The sequence below is a fragment of the Canis aureus genome, chromosome 25 (assembly GCF_053574225.1).
Source record: "Canis aureus isolate CA01 chromosome 25, VMU_Caureus_v.1.0, whole genome shotgun sequence".
Taxonomy (NCBI): domain Eukaryota; kingdom Metazoa; phylum Chordata; class Mammalia; order Carnivora; family Canidae; genus Canis; species Canis aureus.
Window position 1 is genome coordinate 40,089,527 of NC_135635.1, and position 24,596 is coordinate 40,114,122.

The 24,596-nt window shown below is 44.7% G+C and overlaps 1 protein-coding gene across 4 annotated transcripts in view; it reads left to right on the forward strand.

Moving 5' to 3' along the window:
• ANO2 (anoctamin 2) overlaps positions 1-24,596 on the forward strand; it is a 343,520-nt gene that overhangs the window by 43,946 nt on the left and 274,978 nt on the right. Inside the window, exon 1 of one of the 4 annotated variants that reach the window (XM_077871353.1) lies at positions 14,640-14,663. The exons of the other annotated variants lie outside the window; for them this stretch is intronic. Within the exon in view, the coding sequence (XP_077727479.1) occupies positions 14,652-14,663 (12 nt within the window). The 5' untranslated portion in view covers positions 14,640-14,651. Of the gene's footprint in view, positions 1-14,639; positions 14,664-24,596 lie in introns of those variants that run through there. 4 annotated transcript variants of the gene reach the window in all.

Genomic DNA, 24,596 nt, shown 5'->3' on the forward strand with positions numbered 1-24,596 from the left:
CTCTCTACACACTTGACAACACTTGATCTTGTCAGTCATTTTAATTTTAGCCATTCTGGTTACATATGTAAGTGGTATCTCAGTGTGGTTTTAATCTTCATTCTCTGATGGCTAATGAGATGAAAACCTTTTCATATGTATTGTTTTTCCCCCAGCCATTTGGAGATCCTCTTTTGTGAAGTGCTTGTTCATGTCTTTTGCCCTTTTTATTTTATTTTATTTTATTTTGAAGAAGATTTTATTTATTTATTCATGAGAGATACACACACACACACACACACAGAGAGAGAGAGAGAGAGAGAGAGAGAGAGAGAGAGAAGCAGAGGGAGAAGCAGGCTCCATGCAAGGAGCCCGATGTGGGACCCCAGGATCATGCCCTGGGCCAAAGGCAGGTGCTAAACCACTGAACCACCCAGGGATACCTCTTTTGACCTTTTTAAAAGTTGAGTTGTCTATCCTTTCCTCATTGATTTGAAGGAGTTTTTCCTATATTCTTGGTACAAGTCTTGTGCTATCTGCTTTCCAAATATCTTTTTTTCTGCTCTGTGGTTTTCCTTTCATTCTTTGTATCTTTTGGTGGATAGAGGTTCTTAATTTTATTCTAGTTCAATTTATTAATCTTTTTCTTATGATTAGTACTTTTTATGCTCTGTTTAAGAGATCACCACCTCTGTAGTACAAGTCATGAATATATTCTTTGTTGATATCTCCCAGAACTTTATTGGTTAACACTTCACATTTAGAGTACAATCCACATAGAATTTACTTTTTTCTTGCATGTGTGGTATGGTGTGAGTTGTGATTAATATTTTCCCCCATGTGGAGGTCTGATTGACCCAACAGCATTTATTGAGAGAACCATCCTTTCCTGTGGCTCAAACATGTATACATCAAACATGTATAGGGGGCTGCTTCTGGATTCTCTATTTTATTCTATGGGTTCGTTTGACCATGTATGCACTAATATCTCATTATCTTTTATTTTTATTTTTTTAATATCTCATCTTGATCACGGCATTTTATATTAAATATTTCATAGACTTTCAAATTTTTTTTACTTAATATTTCCATTTTTTTTATCTTAGACAAGCTCCTTTAGTCTGCCTTCCATTCCCTCCACTCTGCCCCAAATACCCTTGTATAAATGACCATTGCCATCTGGTTGGTGCTAACCTAACAGTATTTTAGTTTTTAGTTGGTATTTTAGTTGGTTGGTTTTATTTTAGTTGGTATTTTAGTTTTCAGCTTCCCTGTTCTTACAGCAGCATCCAGCACAGCTGACCATTCTTTCCTGTTTGAAACACTATCTAACCTGATGCCATGCTTTCCTAATTTCTCTCCTACTTCTCTGGCCACTTCCTCTAAGTCTTCCTGGCTGGGTTATTATTTTAAATGTTGGGTTGCTTTGAATCTCATTTCTAGGCACCCTCTTCTCATTTTACAGTTATTCTCAAGATGATTTATTTACAACATTTCTGCTGCCATCTTCATGGTAAAAGAGCTCCTAAATTTATATCTCCATGTAGAATTTTCTTCAGAGCTTGAAATCATGAATCATCTCAATCAGAATTTTTTCTCAGTGGTTCTCTTACTGAATTATTTTTTTTACCCAGAATTAAAAAAAAAGATTTATTCTTTGAGAGAGAGAGAGAGAAAGAGAAGAGGGGCAGAGGAAGAGGGAGAGAGAGGGTCTCAAGCAGACTCCCCACTGAGTTTAGAACCTGACATGGGGTTTTTTGGCATTTTTATTTCATGGCCATGAGATCATGACCTGAGCTGAAACCAAGAGTTAGATGCTTAACCACCTTAGCCACCCTGGCACCCCAACCCAGAATTATTTTTACCTTCCTGTCCTTCTCTGTGTACCCAGATACCCTCCAGCTGGGGCTTCAGACAAGGGGTTTAATCTCTTTAAGACTCAGTTTCCCGGGGATCCCTGGGTGGCTCAGTGGTTTGGTGCCTGCCTTCGGCACAGGGCATCATCCTGGAGTCCCGGGATTGAGTCCCGTGTCGGGCTCCCTGTGTGGAGCCTGCTTCTCCTCTGTCTGTGTCTCAACCTCTCTCTCTCTATCTGTGTCTCTCATGAATAAATAAATAAAATCTTAAAAAAAAATATTCAGTTGCCCCAGATCATTAACTGGGGTGAAACATTTCTCTCCTTCTTACAAGGAAGATAAGAGAATTACCTGATTTATTTCTGTCAAATTTCTTTGTTCTCTTAAGAGACAAATAATATCTCTATAAAATGTTGTCAACCCTCTTAGATTTCTACGAAACACGCTTCCTCATTTTCATCTACATTTTGACCATCTAGAATGATAGAGCTTCAAAGGGAGGGAAAATGAAGACCCAGACATATCAAGTGGATTCCTCCCACCACAACTGGTGATCAAGAATGCTCTCAGTTTGTCCCATCAGAGTCGCCTCATAAAAAACACTGGTGATTCTCAGAAACTGGAGATCTGATGTCCAGCCTTGATTATTGGTTCAGGGAAGGAAAAGAGCTGCCTTTCACTCTGCTGGGGAATTGACAAACAAGCCTGTTTATTTGTTCATTGCTTAGGCCCTATGATTCCTCACTATAATCACTGTTTAGAACATTTTTAGGACAGAATCATCCCCTGTTTCAGTCAAAGCTGGAATTTTACTATCATAGTGATTACTAATCAGGATTTCAATTAGATTGAAAGTTCCTTGTGTGTGTGTGTGTGTGTGTGTGTGTGTGTGTTCCATTTGTTCTCAAATTGTAGCATGATCAGGATTACCTGAAGAGTGAGAATGTATTTCTTTGTATGGCTTTATTGGCCCTAGGGATTATGGTAGATATGCTTATTTTTTCACTGTCTATTCTGACTCATTGTTTTACCACTTCACTTACTACTTCAAAGGAGTAGAACCTTTACCATCTCATAAGTCCTTTTACCCTTCCTCCTTTGTTTTGTTGTTTTCTTATGTATTACAGTTATATACATTGAAAAATCTGTCAGAAATGCTATAATTTTTATTTTTAACTACTAAACATATTTTTAAAAAAGATTTATTTATGAGAGACAGACAGAGAGAGAGAGAGAGAGAGAACACAGAGGGGGAGGGAGAAGCAGATTCCTTGCTGAGCAGGGAGCCTGATGGGGGGGCTCCATCCTAGGACCCCAGGATCATGACCTGAACTTAAGTGTCAGTTGGCAGACACTTAACCAACTGAGTCTGCCAGGTGCCTCTAGACTTATTTTTAAAAAATAAGAAGAGAAGAATTGTATATTTCATTCACACAGCTATTTACCATTCTTGTGGCTCTTTCTTCATTCCTGATGTTCTAAGTTTCCTTTTGGTGTCATTTCTCTTCTGTCTGAAGAATTTCCTTTAGAAAAATTTCCTTTTAGAGCAAGTGTTTTGGCAATAAATTATCTTAGTTTTCCCTTCATCTGAGAAGATTTTATTTACAAATGATATTTTTACAGGTTATAGAATTCCGGGTTGATGATTCTTTTCTTTTTGCCTTTGCAAAATGTTATTCTACCATCTTCTGGGCCTTTGTGTTTCCTGATGAGAAATCTGTACTCATTCACATAATTGTTCCCTGTTTATCTCTGGTGGTTTTTTCCCTTTATTTTTAGTTTTGTCAACAGTTTGATTATGATCTGTCTGGGTATGGATTTCTTTGGGTTTATTGTGTTTGGGATTTACTGGGCTTCCTGAATCTGTATGTTTATATCTTTCACCAAATGTAGGAGAAAGTTTTCAGTTAAAATTTTTTTTTTTTCCTGCACTGAACTCAGTCTTGTCTTTCTGGAGGTTTGGTGGCATTAATGTTAGATCTTTTTTGGCAATTTCCCATAGGTCTCTGAGGTTCCGTTTGTGTTTTCAATCATTTTTTTTCTCTGTTGTTCAGATTGGATGATTTCTATTGATTTTTTGAAGGACTTTCTTCATTTTGTCACCCGCATTCTGTTATTGAGCCTATCAGTGAGCTTTTGATTGCAGTTAGTGTATTTTTTCCTGAAATTTCTGTTGAGTTCATTTTTATGTCTTCTGCTTTTTTGCTGAAATTTTCTATCAATGTATTTCAAGAGTGTCCTGTCTTGAGGCATTTTTTATAATAGCTACTTTAAAGTGTTTGTCAGATATTTAGTATCTTTGTGAACTTGACATCTGTTGTCTTTTTCCATAAAGACATTTCCTGGTTTCTTATATGCTTAGTAATTTCTGATTGTATCCTGGACATTTTCATTATTACGAGACTCTGGGTCTTGTTTAAATCCTATTTGTGTTTTAGCAAGCAATTGATCTAATTGGCTTTGGCTACAAGTTCTGACCAGAACTCTGTGGGCCGTGGTTTCAATATCAGTTTCATTTTCAAAGCCTTGTGCTATTTGGATCTGTCCTGCAGATGCTACCAAGTGGCCAGTTTGGGAAACGGGCAGTGGTCTACCACACAATTTAGTCTTTAAAGTATGTAGCATGCTATTTAGATGTGTGCATATGGAGCCCAGGGGTAAGTGAAGGAATTCATGAACAGCCTTATGGGGTCACTTTGCTGTGCTCCTCTCTCTCCATGATCTTTCTGTGTCTTCTAGTTTGCCAGGATCCCTTTGTCACCTTTTCCCCCCAGAAACCTTGGAATCTGCTTTCCCTCCTTTGCCACATACTTCCTACAATTGCACCTGTATCTGGGACCAAGTGGTGGGAGGACACAGAGAGAGGCAGCAACAAGAGTTTGTTCCCCCCTTTTGGAGGCCTATCTCCTGTATTCAGAGGAGAACATTCCTTTCTCTCTCTCTCTCTTTTTTTTTTTTTTGAACATTCCTTTCTCTTAGACTTCTATGGGCCCATAGGATAGGGTGCAAAAGAATGAAGAAAGGGGATCCCTGGGTGGCGCAGCGGTTTAGCGCCTGCCTTTGGCTCAGGGCGCGATCCTGGAGACCCAGGATTGAGTCCCACGTCAGGCTCCCAGTGCATGGAGCCTGCTTCTCCCTCTGCCTATGTCTCTGCCTCTCTCTCTCTCTCTCTCTCTCTCTCTGTGACTATCATAAATAAATAAAAAATTAAAAAATATTAAAAAAAAGAATGAAGAAAATAAATAGAGTTTTCTTCCATTCTCTCTGAGTGTTAAGAGACTCCTTTTTTATTTCTCCAGTCAAAACTAGAGGGCTTCTCTTGGGGCTCTTTGTGATGCTGATGACCCCCACATCTGGCTTTTGGACCACTTTGAGTCTAAGCTGGGAGGATACTGATGGAGAAAGACACCAGTTTGGTACTCATTTAAACTCCCTTCTTCTTCCTCAGTCTGCCTACTACTGTTCACTTTGCAGAATTCTCAGGTAGCTGCTCCATACCTTCTCTTTGGGTTTTATTCAGAAGAAGAGAAGCAGAGAGTGTGCTTATGTCATCTTACCTGAAATTGAGACTTTTGGAAGACTTGTTGAGAACACAGCTTTTCATCCCTCACCCTGAGGGTTTCTGATTCAGTTAGTCTCAGGGCCTGAAAATTTGTATTCCTAATGAATTCCCAGATGCTGCTGATGCAGCTTGTTCCAGAACCACATTTTGAGAACCACTGATCTAGTCTATCCTCAAATAAACATGGGAAAACTTTTTGTCCAGAGTAGAATATAAGTCAAATTACTTCATTTTAGTAATTTTAAGTACCCAGTGGTTTATTATTTAATAAACAGAGAGAGAAAGGACAGTGGAAATCCCTTGGTTGAGCAGATGAGATTAAAGGAAATAAAATATGGAGTTTATTATCTATTAGATGGCCAAATAGGAATTATGGTTGATGCTTTATAAGTTTATAGAACTTCACAAGTTTATAGAACTTAAAACTTGTGGAAATGTTATAATGGAGAATTTCTATTATTGAGATGTCTGCTCTAGGTATAAATTTTTAAAGCAGAATATCATGGAATATCTAGTAACTCTTGAATTTCTTTGTTTGTGGGCTATCCCTTTGACCATAGGAAAGACAGTAAGAGGAACTAAGTTTTCATCTCATTTCCAAATAACAAGGAAAAGCTGTTTGGCAAAGGAAGAACCCCACTTGGCCATGCCATCTTGCCAATGATGAAAGTACAGAATGTAGGGTGTGATCAGATATAGCTACCAGGCTTTTCATGTACATATATCTTAAATCAAAGAAAAGGTAGATATTGCTTGAATGTATATCACAAGAATCAGAATTTTAGAAAAAAGAAGTCCAGTTTTGCTCCCTGGTCTTTAACACAGGGCTTGAGAAGTGGTTGCTGGGTTGAGGTCTTTCTATCTTCCACACTAATGTGTGTCTTGGGGAAAATCCTAGAAGTTAGAGCCACTCAAAAATCATTAACTTCAGATTAGGTATTTATAAATACAGAGCATTCCATCAATCTGTTCTGACATGCACACCTCTGCCTTGGGCTCTGGGTGGAAGGCTCTCCCCTGAGGGATTCCCAGGCAGGTCTAAGGCAGGGCTTGTTCTGTTGCCTGATGCTATTCCAGTGTGACCAGCTGGAAGCACATTCTCCTCTGGCCTGTGCACCAGCATTGAGGCTGCGAGTATCTAGAGCAGCTGTCATGATAGGGAAATGAGCTCTGCAACCACAAGAGGCCTTGCCACTCTCTCCAGACCTCTGAGGGAGATTTTCCATGCTGCTAAGGACTCAGTACTGTTGAGAATTACCACCTCTGGGCAGATTTGTTTTTCCCAAGTTGCAGGTCTAGGCAGAAAATTAAAAAAACAAAACACCAAAAAAAAAAAAAAAAAAAAAGAATGGAATTTTAAGCCCCCAGGGCCACCGACCAGAGAAGGCACAGACTTAATGAGTCCTATTTTCCGTCTGTGCACCTGCTTTTGCTTGTCCACAGACACACGGCCTCTGAGCCTCTGTCCTCTGTCGTCTCAACTCTTAGTCCCAGGGCATTATTTACACAATTGCCCCCGGAGTCCTCCAGGCCACCAGGAGGCAGAGAAGGGCCATGGAGGGCTGCTTGGCTAAGTGAAACTCTGCAAACCATGAAGAGTCACTGTCCCCCTTTAAGAAGGCTTTACTTCTCATTAGGCCCTGATCTAAAAAGGCTTCATTTTCCCTTTGCTTGGGAACCCCACTTTGTCATTCCTGAGTTATCTGTCTGGTGGCCAGCACATCCCAACTCCGGCACCGTCAGTGTGGCATGACAAGGGAAGGACTGTGGAGAAGAGGACACATGGTCCTGGTTCCCAAGAAAGCCACAGGTGGGGGAAGGAGAAAAAGACACAAGACATTTAGAGTCTAAGAGTCCCATCCTTGTGTAGTGATCTTGACTTCTGTCATGACTCCTGGGGGCTCAATCCGTACGCTGGCCTGCAGTTTAGCACATTTCTTCTTGGAGTATGATTGCTCCTGTCCTGCTCTTCCCAGAAGCATGTGCACTTCTTGAGGTCAGGGGTCATGTGGCATTAATTTCTGCATTTCTGGGCATGAGCAGTATAGAAGAGTGGTTAAGGACTCCTGCTTAGGGGCCAGGCAAGTCTAGATCTAAATCCCTGTGTAAGTGTCGAAGCTTTATCTCCTTCATTAGGAGTTTGCATTTACATTTTTTTAAAAAAGGAGGGGGTCATCTGGGTAGCTCAGTTGGTTAAGCATCTGATGCTTGGTTTTGGCTCAGGTCATGAGATTGAGCTTCATGTGGGGCTTGTGCTCAGCACGGAGTCTGCTTCAGACTGTTTCTCCTCCTTCTCTGCCCCTCTCCTCCGTCTAAGATAAATCTTAAAAAAAAAAGAAAAAAAAAAGAAAAAAAAAAAAGAAAAAGAGCCTTATCTGTAGTATGCACCTCCCAGGGTTTATGTGAGGTATACAGAAGATAATGCTTGTGAAGAGCTTAGAGCTGTCCTGGGCGAATTGCAATGTTCAAAAGACCTTAGGTCCCCTGCTCCTCCTCCTTCATTCTGTTCCACCTCCTTCCTTGTTTCCAGAGCTTCACATAGTGTTTGGCATAGAGAAGGTGTGCATAATCATTGGTTGAATGACTAAGAAAATGTCTAAAGAGAGCAAACGAATTATGACTCAGCAGTATGGCTTGTTGGGCCTCCTGGGGACGGTTGCCTGCATGTCCCTGGACACTGGTGGGAATGGGCTGCTGCAGGGCTGTGGGGAGGCGTTGGGGAAGTAGTGGGTTCTCTGGTTGGTCTCAGCCCTCTGTGCATGCTCTGCTTGGAATCATACATTTTTACTGAGGGTGCTGCTGTATCAGGTTAGGGTTACTTACCTAAATAATTGAATATTGGAAGATTTAACTTTCACTGTCCTGGATTTCTGTGAATCCATCATTACATTTTATTGGGGTTTGAGGCTAGTGAACATAGCTCCTTACCATCTGTGGATTTTGTGAATATTAGGAACCTGGGATCACGACCTGAGCCAAAGGCAGTTGCTTAACCAGCTGAGCTACCCAGGCTCCCCCTTTAATTGCTGTTAGAGTCAGCAGGAGACATCACATAATTTTTTGTAACTGTGGTGAAATGTACATAGGACTATCCATACAGTTTTCCATAACATAAAATGTACCATGCTAGCCATTTTTAAGTGTACAGTTTTGTGGCATAAAATGCATTCACATTGTTGTATAGCCATCACCACCATCCATCTTCTGAACTTTCTCATTTTCCCAAACAGAAGCTCTGTTTTATTAAACACTACCTGCCCATCTCCCCACCCCCACCCCCAGACAACCACAATTCCACTTTCTGACTCAACGAACTTTACTACTCCAGGGACTTCATATATGTGGAATCATACAGAATTTGTCCTTTTGTGTCCTTTTATTTCACTTAGCATAATGTAATTATGGTTAATCTATGTTGTAGCAGGTGTAAGAATTCCCTTCCTTTTCATTTTTTTAAATAAAGATTTTATTTTTAAGCAATGTCCACACCCAATATGAGCTTAGACTCATGACCCTGAGATCAAGCATGCTTCAGCTGCTGAGCGAGCCAGGTGCCCCAGATTCCTTTCCTTTTTAAGGCTGACTAGTAGTCCATTGTATGTAGAGACTACATTTTTGTTTACTTATTCATCTGTCAACAGACATTTGGGTTGCTTCCATACTAATACTGCTAAGAACATGGGTGTACAGATATTTGAACACCTACTTTTCCTTTTTGCTTTTCAACTTGCATGGAAGGATCAGGGTGGCTTAGGTTTGTAGGCTGGGAAGGGCCTCTCCTCCTAAAATGCAGGTCCTGAGTCCCAGGTAGGCATCTACCAGATGATAGGGTCTGTAGTTTCTACTGGCAGTTCCTGTTCATGGAGGGGGCAATGGCATATGTCTCCAGAAAGACACAGGAAAGTTTGCTCTGGCTTTGGATGGAGTCAGCCTTGACAGACTGCTGCCCATTTCTTATGTGTTGATTCTCAGTTGGGGTCTGTAAGTCAGATGGAGGCAGGACTGTACTGGCTCAGGGTCTTAATTAGCCACTGCACAACCCTTACAGTCATCCCCAGTGTTGCTCATTAAGGACTGCATGGTTGAAAGGGATGTTCCAAAGAACATAGACCATGCTGGTAATGTGCTCAGTGGTTAAGGGCTTGAACTCTGGATTTAGACTGCTTGGGTTCAAGCCTCAGCTCTGCCACTTACCGACCCCCTGAGCACATTATCAAACCTTTCATGGGATCACTTTTTTTCACCTGTGAAGTGGGGAAAAAATTGAGTCTACTTTCTGCATTTATTGAGAGAATCAAATGAGATAATGCATTTAAAATCTTTAGCACAGGGGCACCTGAGTGGCTCAGTCAGTTGAGCATCTGCCTTTGGCTCAGGTTGTGATCTCAGGGTCTTGGGCTCCCTGCTTGGTGGGGAGCCTGCTTTTTCCTCTCCCTCTGCAACTCTCCCTGCTTGTTCTCTCTCTCTCTCTCTCTCTCTCTCTCTCTCTTCTCTGTCAAATAAATAAAATATTTTAAGAAATAAATAAAATCTTTAGCACAGTGCCTGACATATGGTAAGTTGCCCTATAAATACTAGGTATTATATTTGCTTACGGCCATTTCCCTTTACTCAGCCCTGGTCATTAGTCAGTAAGCATGAACCTCAGACATAGCATGGTTTCTTTAGTGCATTTTCCCTTCAGTTGTTCTCTCTCTGCAAAAGCCTGACATCAGCTCACCCAACCTGAAGGCTTGGTGAAAGCTCTGACACCTTGTAAAGCCTCGCTCTTCCCTAATAATGTTCTGTGTGAGTCAGAGGCCGCCCAGAGTGTTTACACTTCCGGACCCCAGCACTGGGGAAGGGGTGGTGGCTGCCACTGGCTTTGTAAGCTTCCAGGCAGCTGGGGCCAACTGGAGAGGTCAACCCCACCAGAGGAAATTTCGTCCGGCTTCCATGGAATAGGAATATTAATCTGACATGGGGCCAGAGCAGACTGGACCAGAGGGAGATGAAATAGTAGAGCAAGAATGTAGTGCTTTCTGGTAGAATCAAGGCAATGGCTGGCTGCAGCAAATCGGAACCAGATTTTTGAACATGGTTCTGATGGTGGTGGATGGGAAGGTATTGTTTCTTCTTTGGGTCCTTTCTGCTCTTCATCCATGGCCCTGCCTTGGGGTTGTTTGTCCTTCACTGTGCTGGGGGGAGAGGGTGGGTTTGCGGGGCTGCCTGCTGGCTTCCTTTCACTTTTGTTTGGTCCATGTTCTGTCCAGATGTTCTAGAGCAATCTGCAGGCCCAGTGTGTTGTCCTAGATCATGGATTGGAGAGAAGGGCTATGAGTGATTGCTGTTTCCCTCCAATGGAGACTATTCGGCGAGGTGGAAGCACCCTCCCAAAGCAGGCTGGACACCCTCACCTGGCTCTCAGGAAGTTTCCTGGCTTGTGTGTTGATATTGCCTGTTCACCACCTCTGGAATGGTGCAGAAAGTGTGGGCTGCCCTGGGTGAGGATAGAGATGGCCTCCGGGTCTCAGTGACCCCACCTTGCCACCAAGCTGTGATTGCTTTTCATCAGGAGGTATTTGCAATTAGAGCAGCAGGAAGGAGGGGTAGGGTGGGTTGGGTTGGGCAGGACAGGTTCTCAGGTATGCATCTGGCTGGCATTCATATTGTCTGCACACGAGGCTGCTCAGGGAGACAAGGTGAAGATGACACTTGTGAAACTGGAGCTTCTCTCATGTTCAGAACAGATGCCAGTGATTTCATCCTCTGCTCTCATGAATTTTACAATGTCCTTGTGGTGGCAGCTACAGAATCACTGTCCATCTTGGCTGTGAGCAAGTGTTGCTGGGCACCCTGACTGGTGAGAGGCCTGGATTCAGAATGCCCTTCCCTAGGGGCTCTTGGATGGCTCAGTTGGTTGAGCGTCTCTTGATTCGACTCAGGGCGTGATCTCAGGCGTGAGATCGAGCCCTGCATCGAGCTCTATGCTCAGTTGGGATTCTTCTTCTTGCCCCTCACCCCACTCACACACTTCCTCACTCACTCTCTAAATAAAATAAAATAAAATAAACACATAAATAAACACACATACACACACACATACACCCTCCCCCCCCAAGCCAGAACACCCTTCACCCTTCCCTTTATTGACTGTCGGTTAGGCCATAGATTGTCAAGTTCAGTGTTTAGGGTCTGGATATAGATGACTAGGGTTTATTAGCTCCATTTTTTACCAGCTGTGTGACCTTGGGCCGCATTTTAAACTGTTCTGTGCCTCTTTTTCTTTCTCTGACAAATGGTGGTCGTAATATAACCTCACCAGGGCTGTGAGAAGTATAAGTCAGCGCAGGGTTTAGAGAAGTGTCTGCCACTCATGGGTTGACATTCAGAGAGAGGAATCTTGTGATTTTTTTCCTGGGCCGATGTGGTGCACTCACGTTTATAAGATTTACAGCCTCAACCAAATTTCCCCATGTAGGCACAGGGTTACAGAGCTCAAACATTTTGCCTAGGTAAAAGGCCGTGGTCAATCAATGTTTGCCATTATAATTATTTATTATAAATACTTGGCATCATTTAAAGTGCAATAATAAAAAAAAGATATCAGAGCTAGAAATGACCTGTGATATTAGTCACTGTATCCAGCCTCCTGCTTCTATGGGGCAAGGTGATGTGTCTTGCCAAGGCCCTGATTCGGGCAGTAGGAAAGCAGGAGCTTGAAGTGAGGACCTGAGCTCCCAGCCCAGGGCTCGCACTGCTTCTCCGCAGGGCTGTCTTCTCCAAATTCAAAGAGAGTCCTGCAGAACAGCCAGAGATCCAACAGCTAAGCAGACATCTGCACATACAAGGCTACTCAAGTCTTTGTGCTATTTCCAGTTGACAGTGTTGATGACTGAGCAAGAGAAATTACTCAGGATGCACGTGAAACGAACTGCTAAGTGACGTTTCCATGAGTGTGCAGAGTGGCTGTAAGTTTATGAGTAAGCTCTGGGGCAGAGGGCTTCCCCAGGTCTGGCTCATCCATACAGTAGGTGGACCTACCCCTGGGGTGTGTGCGTCTTCTTCCTGGGGTGGACTGCGCTGGAGTCAGAGTGGGCTGTGTATGAGCCTCAGATATTTAGCTGATCTCCATTTTCAGCACCCAGCTGCTGACAGGAAGCCAGGGAAGGGGGAAGCCAGCCGCTCTGAGATTGGAGGTCGACGCACAGGCGGTGGCCTCCGTGGTTTTCAGCAGGGTGTGTGCTAGGGACCTGACACTCCTTGGTAATAAGGGGATCCTGTGGACCTCTAGCAGGGAAGCCACAAGGAGATGCCTCTGCCCATGTGCACCCTCCCTGTGCTCTCCTGCCTCCCCTTCCAGCTCTTAACCTCACCATCTTCTAGAGAATTTTCCTTTTGCCTATTGTCTCTCTGGTGGACAGCCCTGAGTGGCTCTGAAGATCGCAGTACTATAGCCCCTGACCCCAGTGGAAGCAAAGTCATGGCCTTTTCCTTGGGACCTGCGTTTGCTGCTGGACTTTGCGTCAGGAAAACAAAGACGGCTCTGTTTGGGGATGTGGGCGACCAGGCGCTCTCCTTTCTCCTTCCTGTTCTCTAATTGTTCTCTTAGACCACCCAGCTAATGCCTCTCTTAGCTTTGATGTTGGTTTCCTCTGAAGCTTGGAAAAGAAGACCTGTCACATGGCTAGGCTAGCTCTGGCCACCAGTCCCTCTGATGTCTGACCAAGCTGTGAATGTCCTCTGTCCTCTGTCCAGCCAGCGGGCCAGGTCCCGAAGCTGGCATGGTCCCTGCTCCATGCCTGTGGGGAGGAGTGCAGATCCTGGCCTTGCCATTTGAAGGTATGATTAAGGGCCATGGCTCTTCAAATGCCCTTCCATAAGAAGTGGAGAAGATCTAGCACAGTAGGTTTCTCAAGTCAAGTGGTCCCAGGAAATAACTCCAAATTTGAGTTTCCCATTTGTAAAATGCAGACCACAGCCTCGTGGGGTCCATCCACCTCCTTCTAGTGAACCTGGGTCCCTGATGGAAGCTTGAGTTGGGGAGAGGCATTATTTCTTTCAGACCAAAGGAGAAGTGATAGATTATACTGACTGAGGAGATGCAGGTCAGGGTCTACTGGGATTGCTGTCATAAAGTCTCTGTCTCAGCCTAGAGATGTTTTTGCCTATTCCTTTCCTTCCCACTCTTAAAGACCCCTGAAGAAAAGGCAGCACGTTTGTACTTAGTGCCATCCAGCCTTCCTCTTTCACTAGTGGTTTACATTTTGAAATCTCTTTCTGGGCCTCCCCAGCCACCCACCTCTAACTATAGCCAGAAAGAGTTAATTCGATTCTTGGCCACTGCCAGGAAGTCTCAATTTGCCAGCAGAGTCAGCCCAGGATGAGCATTATTGAAATTGCTAATTTATTTCTATAGCTTCGGTCTCCAGCCTGGAATGGAACAATGAGACCCAAAGTGTTCCAGACACATTGTTTGTTTAATAAAGGAACATTCTTCCAGCTGAACTGTATGGCTGTTGGATTTTCTGGTTTGATTGGTTACCCTCGTAAGCAGTTTGGATTTCTCTTGTTAGAGTTCATGGGGGTAGGGGACTGAGGGGTCCATGAGCCCCTCTAATTATTATATCATTATTCCCCTGGCCCTGGCCTCTTACCTTGTCAAAAGGTTTGACTTCTGTAACATTGTCCTGCACCCGGAGAATTGGTTAAAGCTGTAAATCTCACAAAAATGAGTGTGCTGTATGGCCCCAGGAGAAATTACAGGATTGCCCTTTCTGAATTTCAACCCCTTTGGCTTTGAGAAGGCTGTTGATTTTATTATTGATCATTGAGTTTGATCTGATGCATTTCACAGAGACTTGGCTCTGTGGTTATGCTGTTGGCTCCAGGGGCAGCAGCTAGGCTGATGACGAGTTTTTCCGTTCCCCCCGCCAGATGCAAGAGGTGGTAGGGTAAGACGCAAAACTACTCCTCCCTTCCTTCTGGCAAGTCTGATTTGGATGCATGCATATGTGGGTTTCTTTATGTTACTGATGGCGTGCGTTAAATATTACTCTTGACATACTGCCAGACGCAGGGGGATAGATGGAATGACCTTTGGAAGACCCTTCTTGGTAAAATAGCTATGAATTTTTTTCTTGTTATTCTATGGGCTGGACATTTCTTTTTATTTCTGTAGATGTAGGTAGATGGACTATATGACAGCCTGGAATGGATGCCCTGAGGTCACCTTTGTCTCTCTGGTCTGGAAAAAACCATCACAAATACAACCCATGATGCAGACAGTGAGTTTAGTTGGGGAGGTTGGGCAGTGGTCAGTATGAAGTGCTTCCTTCTATCCATCCATCCACCCACCATTTACCAAATGTCTGCTGAATTTTGGGAACTATGGTAATGTGCTCTATATTATTTAACTTTGTTTAATATTTCTATTCAGTGAAATCAGAGATAGTTTCAACTGTTTTTACTTGATCTTTTTTTGCATTTGACACAGTTGACCACTTCTGACTTGGTGTTTTTCTCTTCCGAAGGTTTCCAGGGTCGTAACCTGATTTGTCCCTACATTTGCTGTGCTTCTCTGGGCATCCTTATTCCTTCTCATGTGCTCCCTCCCCCTTATATTCCGTCTGTGCAGCAGTGTTCTCAGGTTCTATCTTCAGCTCCTTTCCTCCTTTTCCCTTTACCCTTCTCTCTTTTTTTATAATGAATTTATCTTTTATTGGTGTTTAATTTACCAACATACAGAATAACACCCAGTGCTCATCCCTTTACCCTTCTCTTCAAACTCTCTGGACAGTTTTGCTGATGGCACCATGGCCGGGTTACTATTTACATGCATATGATGACTCTCAGATGCTTTTTTTTTAAAAAAAGTATTTATTTATTTATTTATTCATGAAAAACACACAGAGAGAAGCAGAGATATAGGGGGAGAAGCAGGCTCCTCACAGGGAGCCCAATGCAGGACTCCATCCCAGGACCCCGGAATCACGCCCTGAGCCGAAGGTGGATGCTCATTCGCTGAGCCACCCAGGCGTCCCAACTCTCAGATGTTCGTATATGACCTCTGCCATGTGCTTCAGGCTCCTCTGCCTGTCTCTTGGCCACACATACCTGGATGTCCAGGAAGATCTCAAACTCAGCATGTTCATAGTTGAACTCAGCATCTTCTCTGTCAATCTCATATCTTCTTGATTCTGTATCTTGAGGGTTGTCTTAACCATTCTCCTTCTCAACCATGCCAGAATCTGGGAGCCATCAATGTCTCCCTTCCGATTTCATTGATGTGGAGACCAAGTCATGTCAGTCTTTTTTCCTCTGTTTCCACCTGTCCTTCTCCAAAGCCACCACCCCAATTCCAGCACTCAGTATCCCCCCTTCCATTATTACAGTATCTCTTAACTGGCCCCTAGATTGTGCCCTCCTAACCATCTTCATACTGTATTCGGATGGCCTCTCTCCATGCAAATCAGATCAAGTCAGTCCCTTATTTAAAATCTTGCAGTGGCTTCCAAGCACCTGAGATCATATTCACACTCCTTATGCGTGCTGTAGCAGGTTGCTGTGATTAGCCTCTTGCCCAGGAAGGTCTCTTCAACTTACTTGACCCCAGACACACACCTGAGGCTCCAGTCACCCCAAACCACTTGCTGTGTGGCTTCTTGCCTCCACAGTTTGTCCATGCTCTTCCATCCTCCTGGTGTGACCTTTCGTCCCCTGAGAAATGGGTCTCAGGTCATGCCTGTTCTCTTCTGTGAGGCCAACCTTGACCCCCTACGTTTCTTCCCTCCCTCTTCTATTCCAGCTTGCATAATGATTTATTTTCATGTCTGTTTCCCCACCAGACACAGAGCTCCACAAGTGTAGGGATGGCCTTAGTCCTGTAACCCTGGTGATTCATACAAGTCTTGTACCCTGAGAGAGCTCATTAGATATTTATGCCCCTAAGATTATTTTTCTTCTTCTGATCTATATCTGAGCAACAGATATCTCATCACTTGTCTGGTTAGACTTTTTCTGTCTTACCATGTCGAAAATCCACCAGAAGCCATGAGAACTTCTGAAGTTAGTTTTGTTTCTCATGTTGGGTACAGTCAGCTTTTATTATCCACTTTCTTCCCTCCAATCAGATGTTAAGCCTGACCTGAGTAGAACAGGATTAGCAATCTGCTTCAAGATGAAATCTTAGAAGGTACACCTTTGCTCCCTGCTCCACTTCCCATAGAAAACTGAAATCTTAATGAAGTTAATGGGTAGTGAGTTCCTCCAGAGGAGTTCTGAGTCTCAATGTCACCTGCCCTGGCTTCTCTAAGTAACAGAATACACATTTTCACCAAGGTTGTGTGTCCGTATAGGATGCTATATAAGTCAGTGGGAATCTGATGTTCCCATCAATCTGTCAGTTCATTTGGGGATTGTTGTCTAGCTCCGTTGCTGTTGGGTACTTCTTTCTATGCTGCGTGGACTGAGCTTAAGAGGAAGTCCATTATGTTAATATTCAGGGCAGTTGAGTGTTTGGGACACACTTACTAGTATCTGAGTGTTGTGCTGGGGCTGGTAATACAGTGGGGAGCAGAACTGGTCCCTGCCCAGCAGGGCAGTGTCATATGATGGAAAGACATTAAAGTTACGTGGATCTGAGTGTAAATCTTGATTACACCACTTCTTACTATGTGGTCCTGAACAAGTTACTCAACCTTTTTGAGCTTCGGGGTTTCTTTACTTATAAATTGAGGATTATTCTACCTCCTTTATGGTCTTGTTGTAAGTATTAGAATGTACATCAGACATTCTTTGGTAGGTACAGTGCTTTCCACTTAAGAGAGACTCATAATGACTGTCCACTGTTACAGTAGTGATTATAGTAAAATATAAAACTCAGATTCTCTGGTCTGCTTTAGTTGATCATAATAGCTAAAATTTATAAGGTTTGTCCCCTAACACAGACTCTGTTCTCAGGGCTGTCCATGTATTAATGCACTAAATCTTTATGATACTTTTTATTTTGTCGGAGGGGAGACTGAGGCACAGGGAAGTTAAATAACCTGTCCAAGGTCACATAGCTGGTGAATGGTTGCTGGCAGACTCTGACCCAGGCTGTCTGGCTTCATATTGTGTCGTCGTCGTCTTCTTCTTCTTCTTCTTCTTCTTCTTCTTCTTCTTCTTCTTCTCTTTTTAAAGATTTTATTTATTTATTTGAGAGATATAAGGATAGCAACAGAGATAGAGAAAGAGAACATGAGTGGGGAGGAGAGGGAGAAGCAGGCTCCCCGCTGAGCAAGGAGCCTGACATGGGGCTTGATCCCAGGACCCTGGGATCACAACCTGAGCTGAAGGCAGATGCTTAACCGACTGAGCCACCCAGGTGCCCTCTATCTTGTATGCTCCTAAGCTCCATATTTTACTGCCTCTCCATGAAGTGCTTATTAGTCTCATAGTATTTCCAAGTCAGTATTTCCAAGTTAGTAACTGTATTTGTTTGTTCAGGCTGCCATCATAAATTACCCTGAACTTCTTGGCTGACGACAACAGGAGTTTTTGCTCACAGTTCCAGAGGCCAGAGTCCACAGACAGTCAAGGTGTCAGCAGGATTGGTAGCTTCTGGAGGCCCTGAAGGAGACTTGGCCCATGGCCCTCCCCTGGCTTCTGGTGGTTGCCAGCAATTCGCGGCTATCCTTGGCTCGTGGCCACATCACTCCAGTCCCTGCCCCTGTCTTCGTGTGGCTTTTTTCTCTCGGTGTCCCTTTCTTTTCTTCTAAGGCCACCAGTCAGTGGATTTAGGGCCTGCCCTAACCCAGTAGGACATCATCTTCACTGATTATATCTGCAGTGGCCTCTTTCTGGGGTTCAAGGTGGATGTGAATATTTAGATGTTACTATTCAACTCACTGTAATAACCATTTTCTCTTTAAAATGGGAAGTGACAAAGGAATGTTTATTTACTACCTTATTCCAAAAGGCAGGCAAAAGAATTCAAACGATGCTCTGAGAACCTGATTGTATTTTAGACCATGATTCTTTTTTTTTTTTAATATTTAAGTTATAGTTAGTTAACATACAGTGTCGTATTAGCTTCAGGGATACAGTATAGTGACTCAGCACTTGTATATAACACCTGATGCTCATCCCTAATCCCCATCACCTCCCCTCTGGGAACCCCCCCCCCCAGTTTATTCTTTATAGTTAAGGGTCTGTTTCTTGGTTTTCCACCCCCTGCTCTCTTTTGGGGGGCACACGGACAGACAGCGAACTAAGAAGGATATTTACTTCTTCCTCAGGTGGCCATGGCCCTGCCCAAGCCAAATACCATGATCCCTCACCCATACTCTTGCCCTGGCCTTCTCTGTAATCAAACCCCTTCATCCATTTCTCATTGGCTGTGGCCTTGAGTTTCTCTATTTTTCTCATGTTTCTCCTCCGAATGATCTCTGATTTGTCTGTCCCTCTGCCCCCTTGAGATGCATCAGTGAGAATAGAGTCTTCTCTGTCATTCTGTATGTGGCCTCTGTCATATGAACTTTTTGTGGCGCCCTCATCATGTTGAAGCCCTGGGACCGGTTCTGATTACTGCTGTGATTTGGAGCAAGTCAGAGCCTCTCTGAGCTCAGGCTGATCTTTCATAGAATGGGGGACATTATACTCTATTGCAAGGATATCCTGAGTCAAGTGGCTTGATGGGTCTGGATGGTATTTCTTACCTGTGCAGCATAAGGAATGTAGTAGTGGTGGATATTGGGCCTGTGCTACAGGTTCAGATGAAAGGCACTGGAGACTTCCACAGATGTCTGCCTTCTATGGTTGATCCCAGTCCCTGGAGAGCTAGCAGTTGGAAGCGTAGGAGGGGGTGGAGGAATGGATCCAGGAGGCAGAGTGTCTGGTCCAAACTTTTGATCAGGAGGTGCGCCCTTTGATGTAGCAGAAAAGAGTTCCCTCCAAGAGCTGTGCTGAGGCCAGCAGGCCAATTGCCTTCCCCCTGTGTTCCCTGGCAGGCACGGTACAAACTTGTGTGGCAGGGTTTCGGCTCTGGGCCACCCTCCCATTGGGGCTCATCTACCTCTTGATATCTCAGGGGTCTGTCCTAGTGATGATCTCCCTAGGTCATGAGATGTGCAACCTGTGCCATCATATCAGAACAGTAATGGGACAAGCGTTTATTGGATATATGTATGTAGTATATATAAGGCACAGTATTAGACTGGGATTCAATAGTTGAAAGACACAAAGCCAGCCTTCAAGTAGACAATCACTGTAATTAGAGAAGGACCAAGGTGGAGGTGTATCTATCAGTAAATCCTATCCTAGATTAGCGGTTGGCAGGCTGATCAGCAGACCAAACCTGTAACTGTACTATACCTGCATAGTTTACTGCACCAGTTACTTTTGTGAATATAATTGTACTGGCATTTGGCTATACTCATTTATTTGTGTATTGTCTATGACTGCTTTTGCAGGTCAGCAGCAGAGTTGAGTAGTTACGACAAAGACCATATGGCCTGCAGAGTGTTAAAATATTGACTGTCTACTCTTTTACAGAAAATGTTTGCTGCTCCCATCCTAGATGACAGGTCATCAGGCGAGAGTTCAAAAAAAAAAAAAAAAAAGAAAAAGAAAAGAAAAAGAAAAAGACATGGACCCTATTCTCAAGATATTTCTGGAGTTTTTGTCTATGCATCTCACACAGAATTCAGAGGAAGGTGAACTGGAGCAGCTGGCTGGGGGAGAGCCCGGGAGCCAGGAGTGAGGTTTTTGACTGGGAAGCAAGTGGTCAGAAAGCAGGGCAGGTGTGCAGAAGGCCTGAAGGGTTGGGAGGTGGCTGTGTGTGCACAGGTGCACCCCAGAGCCAGGCAAAGACAGGAGGCTGCAACAATAGAGGATTGCATGGACCTAAGGACATGCTGTAGTGACAAAGGTGACTCAGTGTAAAGCACCAAAGCAGCACATGACCCTGGGTGGGTCCTAACACATCATCTACCCCCACCATTCATTGCATTCATTGCACAAGGGAAGAGAAGCGAAGGGAACAGAGGTGGCTCCTGTAAGCTCACCTAGCTAGTGAACAGCAGGTCAGTTGGAAGTCTTGTCTTTCTCTGCCAGTTGTGATTTGAGCCCCTGGACACTCACCCTGTGACCTGGCTCTTTCTGAGAAAGGTCTAGGAAACGCAAGGTTTTCCCCCAGAAGCCCCTCTCTCTCAACTTTTCTGTAGCTCTCAGACTTCCAGTCCTCTGTCCTAGCCTCTTGGGAGGTTACCCAGTCTGTAAGCTGCTCGAAGGCAGAGTCTGGGCAGGGCTTCTCTCTGTGAGCCCCTCTGGTTCAGACTGGGGTCTCCATGGATGTGTGCGAAAACAAGGAGCCTCAAGGCCTTTATCCCCATCTTCCCACAGGTGGGGCAAAGTCCGGGTTTCTGGGGGCATCTCTTGGTTGGGATGGGAGCTGGGCCATGTTACCTCCTACTTCACAGCTGTAGCTGGTGTCACTGGGGCTGAGAGGGCTCTCAAGAAGGCTGTGAGGCTGTCGCTGAGGCCTGACCGGCTTTCTAGCTCCCCTCGCCTTTTCACACGTGCTCTGGCCACCTTTCCTCCAGATCACTTTGCCACCCCTGAACAAGGAGCTTCTTGAAACACTGACTGTCTCCCAAGAAGTCTCATCAGCCCTGGGAGGATGTAGTTGGGATGCCATGAATCTTCGGTGATTGACAGAAACACCTCATCTGTCCCAATGTGTTGACGGAGTGGCTGGAAACACAGCCAGAGATGAGGCTCCAGCTCGGTCTGCCCCTAATCAATGGGACCTGCTCCTCCCAGCCTCCTTTCAGTCTTTGAGCAGACTCCCCTTGGCTCCCCTAGCTTGCTGGATGGGCGCCAGCCACAGTCCCTCCAGCGAGGCCCTGGTGGGTCAGGGATGTGGGTGGGGAACTGAGCACAGCAGGCATGTGGCGCAGAGTGAGTTGGACAGTGTTTGCCCACATAGTCCCAGATTTGTCATCCGTATAGCAATGGAATTGTTGTCCAGAGTCAGAGGCTCAGCTGGGATAGAGCTGGAGAACACAGGCCAGATTTCAGGAGCCTGGGGACACCAGGTGTCATGAGAGAGACAAAGAAAACTGCTTTAGGCGCTTACAGGCAACACCTCCACAGTTCTGACCCTGGCAGGGTCTCTACCCAATTCAGTCCTCACCCCCTCTCTTTCAGCCCCCTTTGCTGGTCTTATTTATTTCCAGCAATGTAGATGCTGGTCACACATAGTAGCCATGCCCAAGTCATCAAATATTGAGAGAAAGAAAAGAGCTAAATGCAAATAGTACTCTGTCACTGAAGGAGATGACAAAGATGTGCATCTGCCTCGTGTGCGCCCTTGGCTGGGGTTTCCCACAGCTCCCCCCATCAGCTCTTCACCTGAAGAATGAAGGATGCCATTTCTTCCATTCTGTGAGCCAGGGCTCTGAGTAGTTAGATGATCCGCTAAAGTCATTCAGAAGGAACAGTAGGACTGTCAGTATCTCTTCATGTCTCCTCCCGGGACCAGCATGCTTTTCCTGGGGAAGCACTCTTTAGGAAGCATTTCCAGGGTCCTGACAGGGCTGGCCCTCCCTGTGGGCAAAAATGGAGATGTAGGCAGCATGATTTTTAAAGAACTGAGAGAATTCTCATACCAGAAAAGCTTCCCTTTTAAAGTGTACAATCCAGTTGTTTTTACTATATTCGCAAAAATGTGTAATCACCAGGTGGGTGGAAGGATTTGAGCCTTTTCAGAGATACCCTTAGATGTCCATCCTCTCCCCCATCACCCTCCTCATGGGCCTTGGCATCTGCTGTGAGTCCTGGGTGGGAGGAAGCGTTCAAGCCCCTGTCACAGTTCTGCTGTGTGGGACTGGATCTTCCTCAGCCTTTAGCACCTCAACGAGTTGCCTCGTCATCAACTGATGAACATAGTCTTTTGGTTGTCTCACAGTGCGGGAACACGACATTAGATTATGAGCTTCTTCAGGACATCCTGGACCTGCCTTAGCTGGAAAAGTTGTGGGTGAAGTGACAGGTGAGCCAGAATGAGGGAACTTTCCGAGCAACACAGAAGCAGGTGGAGGGTCCCATGGAGTGCTCTCTGAAATGGCTGTACATCAAGAGAGGGACAACTGCAGACCTATCTTATTCCGACTTCCTTAACCTGGACCTTGTGAAAGCTGGTGGACATTCTGAGACTAGTCTCTGGACTGCTTCTCTGATGTTCTTGGTTGCAGGATAAATAAAAGGAGCTTAGAAAATTGTATATCTCCAGCTTTCTCTGGTTTCCAGAACATCCATGAAGCTTCCTGAGTGTGGCCTGTGTGCAAAGCTTATGAAGGACTCGAGTGGGATGTGTTGGGCTTTCCAGCCTGCCATGACCTCTTTGTAGGCTAAGACTTAGGAGTTCTGGGTTCTTTCACTATCCACTAGTAGGTTCTGCATTCCTTCATTGGTCTGTGTGGAGTGAACTGTTTGGAGAGCTGACTCTACCATAGGCACCAAACTAGGTATCTTCATGCTTGAGCAAGGCATGGACCCAGTTTTAAGAAATTGTCACTTTGTTTGATCCTTTAACAAATACAGATATTCCCAGGAGGCATTCTGCTTTGGCTTGCTAGTCACCGACAACTTGTGTAGATGAGTTTTCTCGATTCTATTCTCAAGAGCCGGTTTCCTTTGGGGCACTGGAAAAGACACTAAGTGCTCCTGTCCTCTCTCTGGTTATTTTCCTATGGGTCAGCATCCAGAGTTAAGACTGAGGCCACAGCTAGTCCATCTGGCATCTTTGTGCCAATTAGAAAAAGGTCTCCCTTCCTCAAGGTGCTTTATTTCCATTTAAAAAATTGTTTTAATATGATGATTTTGTTAGATCAAGACATCTGACTGCCATGTGTCATCAAACTATGAACTCTAAGATAACCTCTCTATGGTTGGGACCCCCTTAATGAGACCAGCTTTGTGCAGTACGTGACCTGCACAACTGCACAGGATCAGCTTGGTTAGGATAAGTACTAGAGTTGAATAAGTATTCTTGCTGGCTGAGGACTGCTGCATTTTTCATCCTGGAGAAGGCTGCCTCATCCTGAGTTGGATCTTTGATCCTTTCAAGCTTTAGAATATGAGAACAGGGATGGGAGCCTTGGGGAAAGAAGACAGAAGAAATATAGTACTGTTTAGGTGGTGATAGTTTCTGTGACTCTGTGCTGGCGCTCACTCCTGGGAGGAATGGGGCTTTGCAGCCCATCAAATTACTTTTGTGGTAGAATGACTGAAAGGCCAGTGCTTTGGGATGAATTGCTAAGAAAACTCCTAGCTTTCATGAAGTAAGAGATCTTTCAGTGTGAGGGGACCTTCTGAGTTCAATCTTATCATTGAAAGCAGAGGCCCAGGGAGGCTCAGGTGTGACACCCCTACGGTACCAGAGATGGGAAGTGCTGGCATCGGGACCTGGGGCTCTGCATCACCAGCTCATGCCTTGTCTCTCCCACTGCTCACCCCCGGGAGTGAGCAGTGTTGGAATACTGTGGGTTCACATGAGCGGGAAAGACCGTGGGCTCGCTTTCTGCACAGACCCACAATAGTGGCGAATCCTGTTGGCTCAGAATGTAATGAACCTGCTATGCAGAGAAACACCTCCGTCCCACCCGCTTCTCAGAGGGAGATTGTTCAGCACTTTGGGCTTTTAACTTGCCCCTCCTGTTGTTCCCCGATGCCAAAGTAAGCCAAGCCTCAAAGCAAGTTCAACATTTGCTTCTTTTATCCCTTAAAACACACGTGTTTAGTGAAAACTGTGATATTCTTGGATTTAATGAGGGCTCCTGCCTTTCTTCTAAGAGCCTCACTTGCCAAAGGCCCCCGGCAGCAGTTTGACTTCTCTGCAGCGCCTCATTCAAGCGCCCAGAGAATGAGCTGTACCTTATTCTCCTGATCGGTGTTGAGTGGGATGATGAATTATGAAGTTTTGAGCGAAAAGGGGGCAAATAGCTCAGGGAAACCCCTGTAGTTTTGAGAAGCCACTGCCTTGTTACAGCCAAATCAGAAGAGTCATCGTCAACTGAGGTGGAGAGGTAGGGGTAGGTGTCCACTTAATTGTGTTCCCCAGACCATTTTTCGTCCTCTTTTCCCTGACCCTGAGTGACCTCTGGTTTGTGTTTTGGCCTGAATAAGGGTGAAACAGACAATGTGTGTTTGATTCTGGACACGATGCACTAGACTAA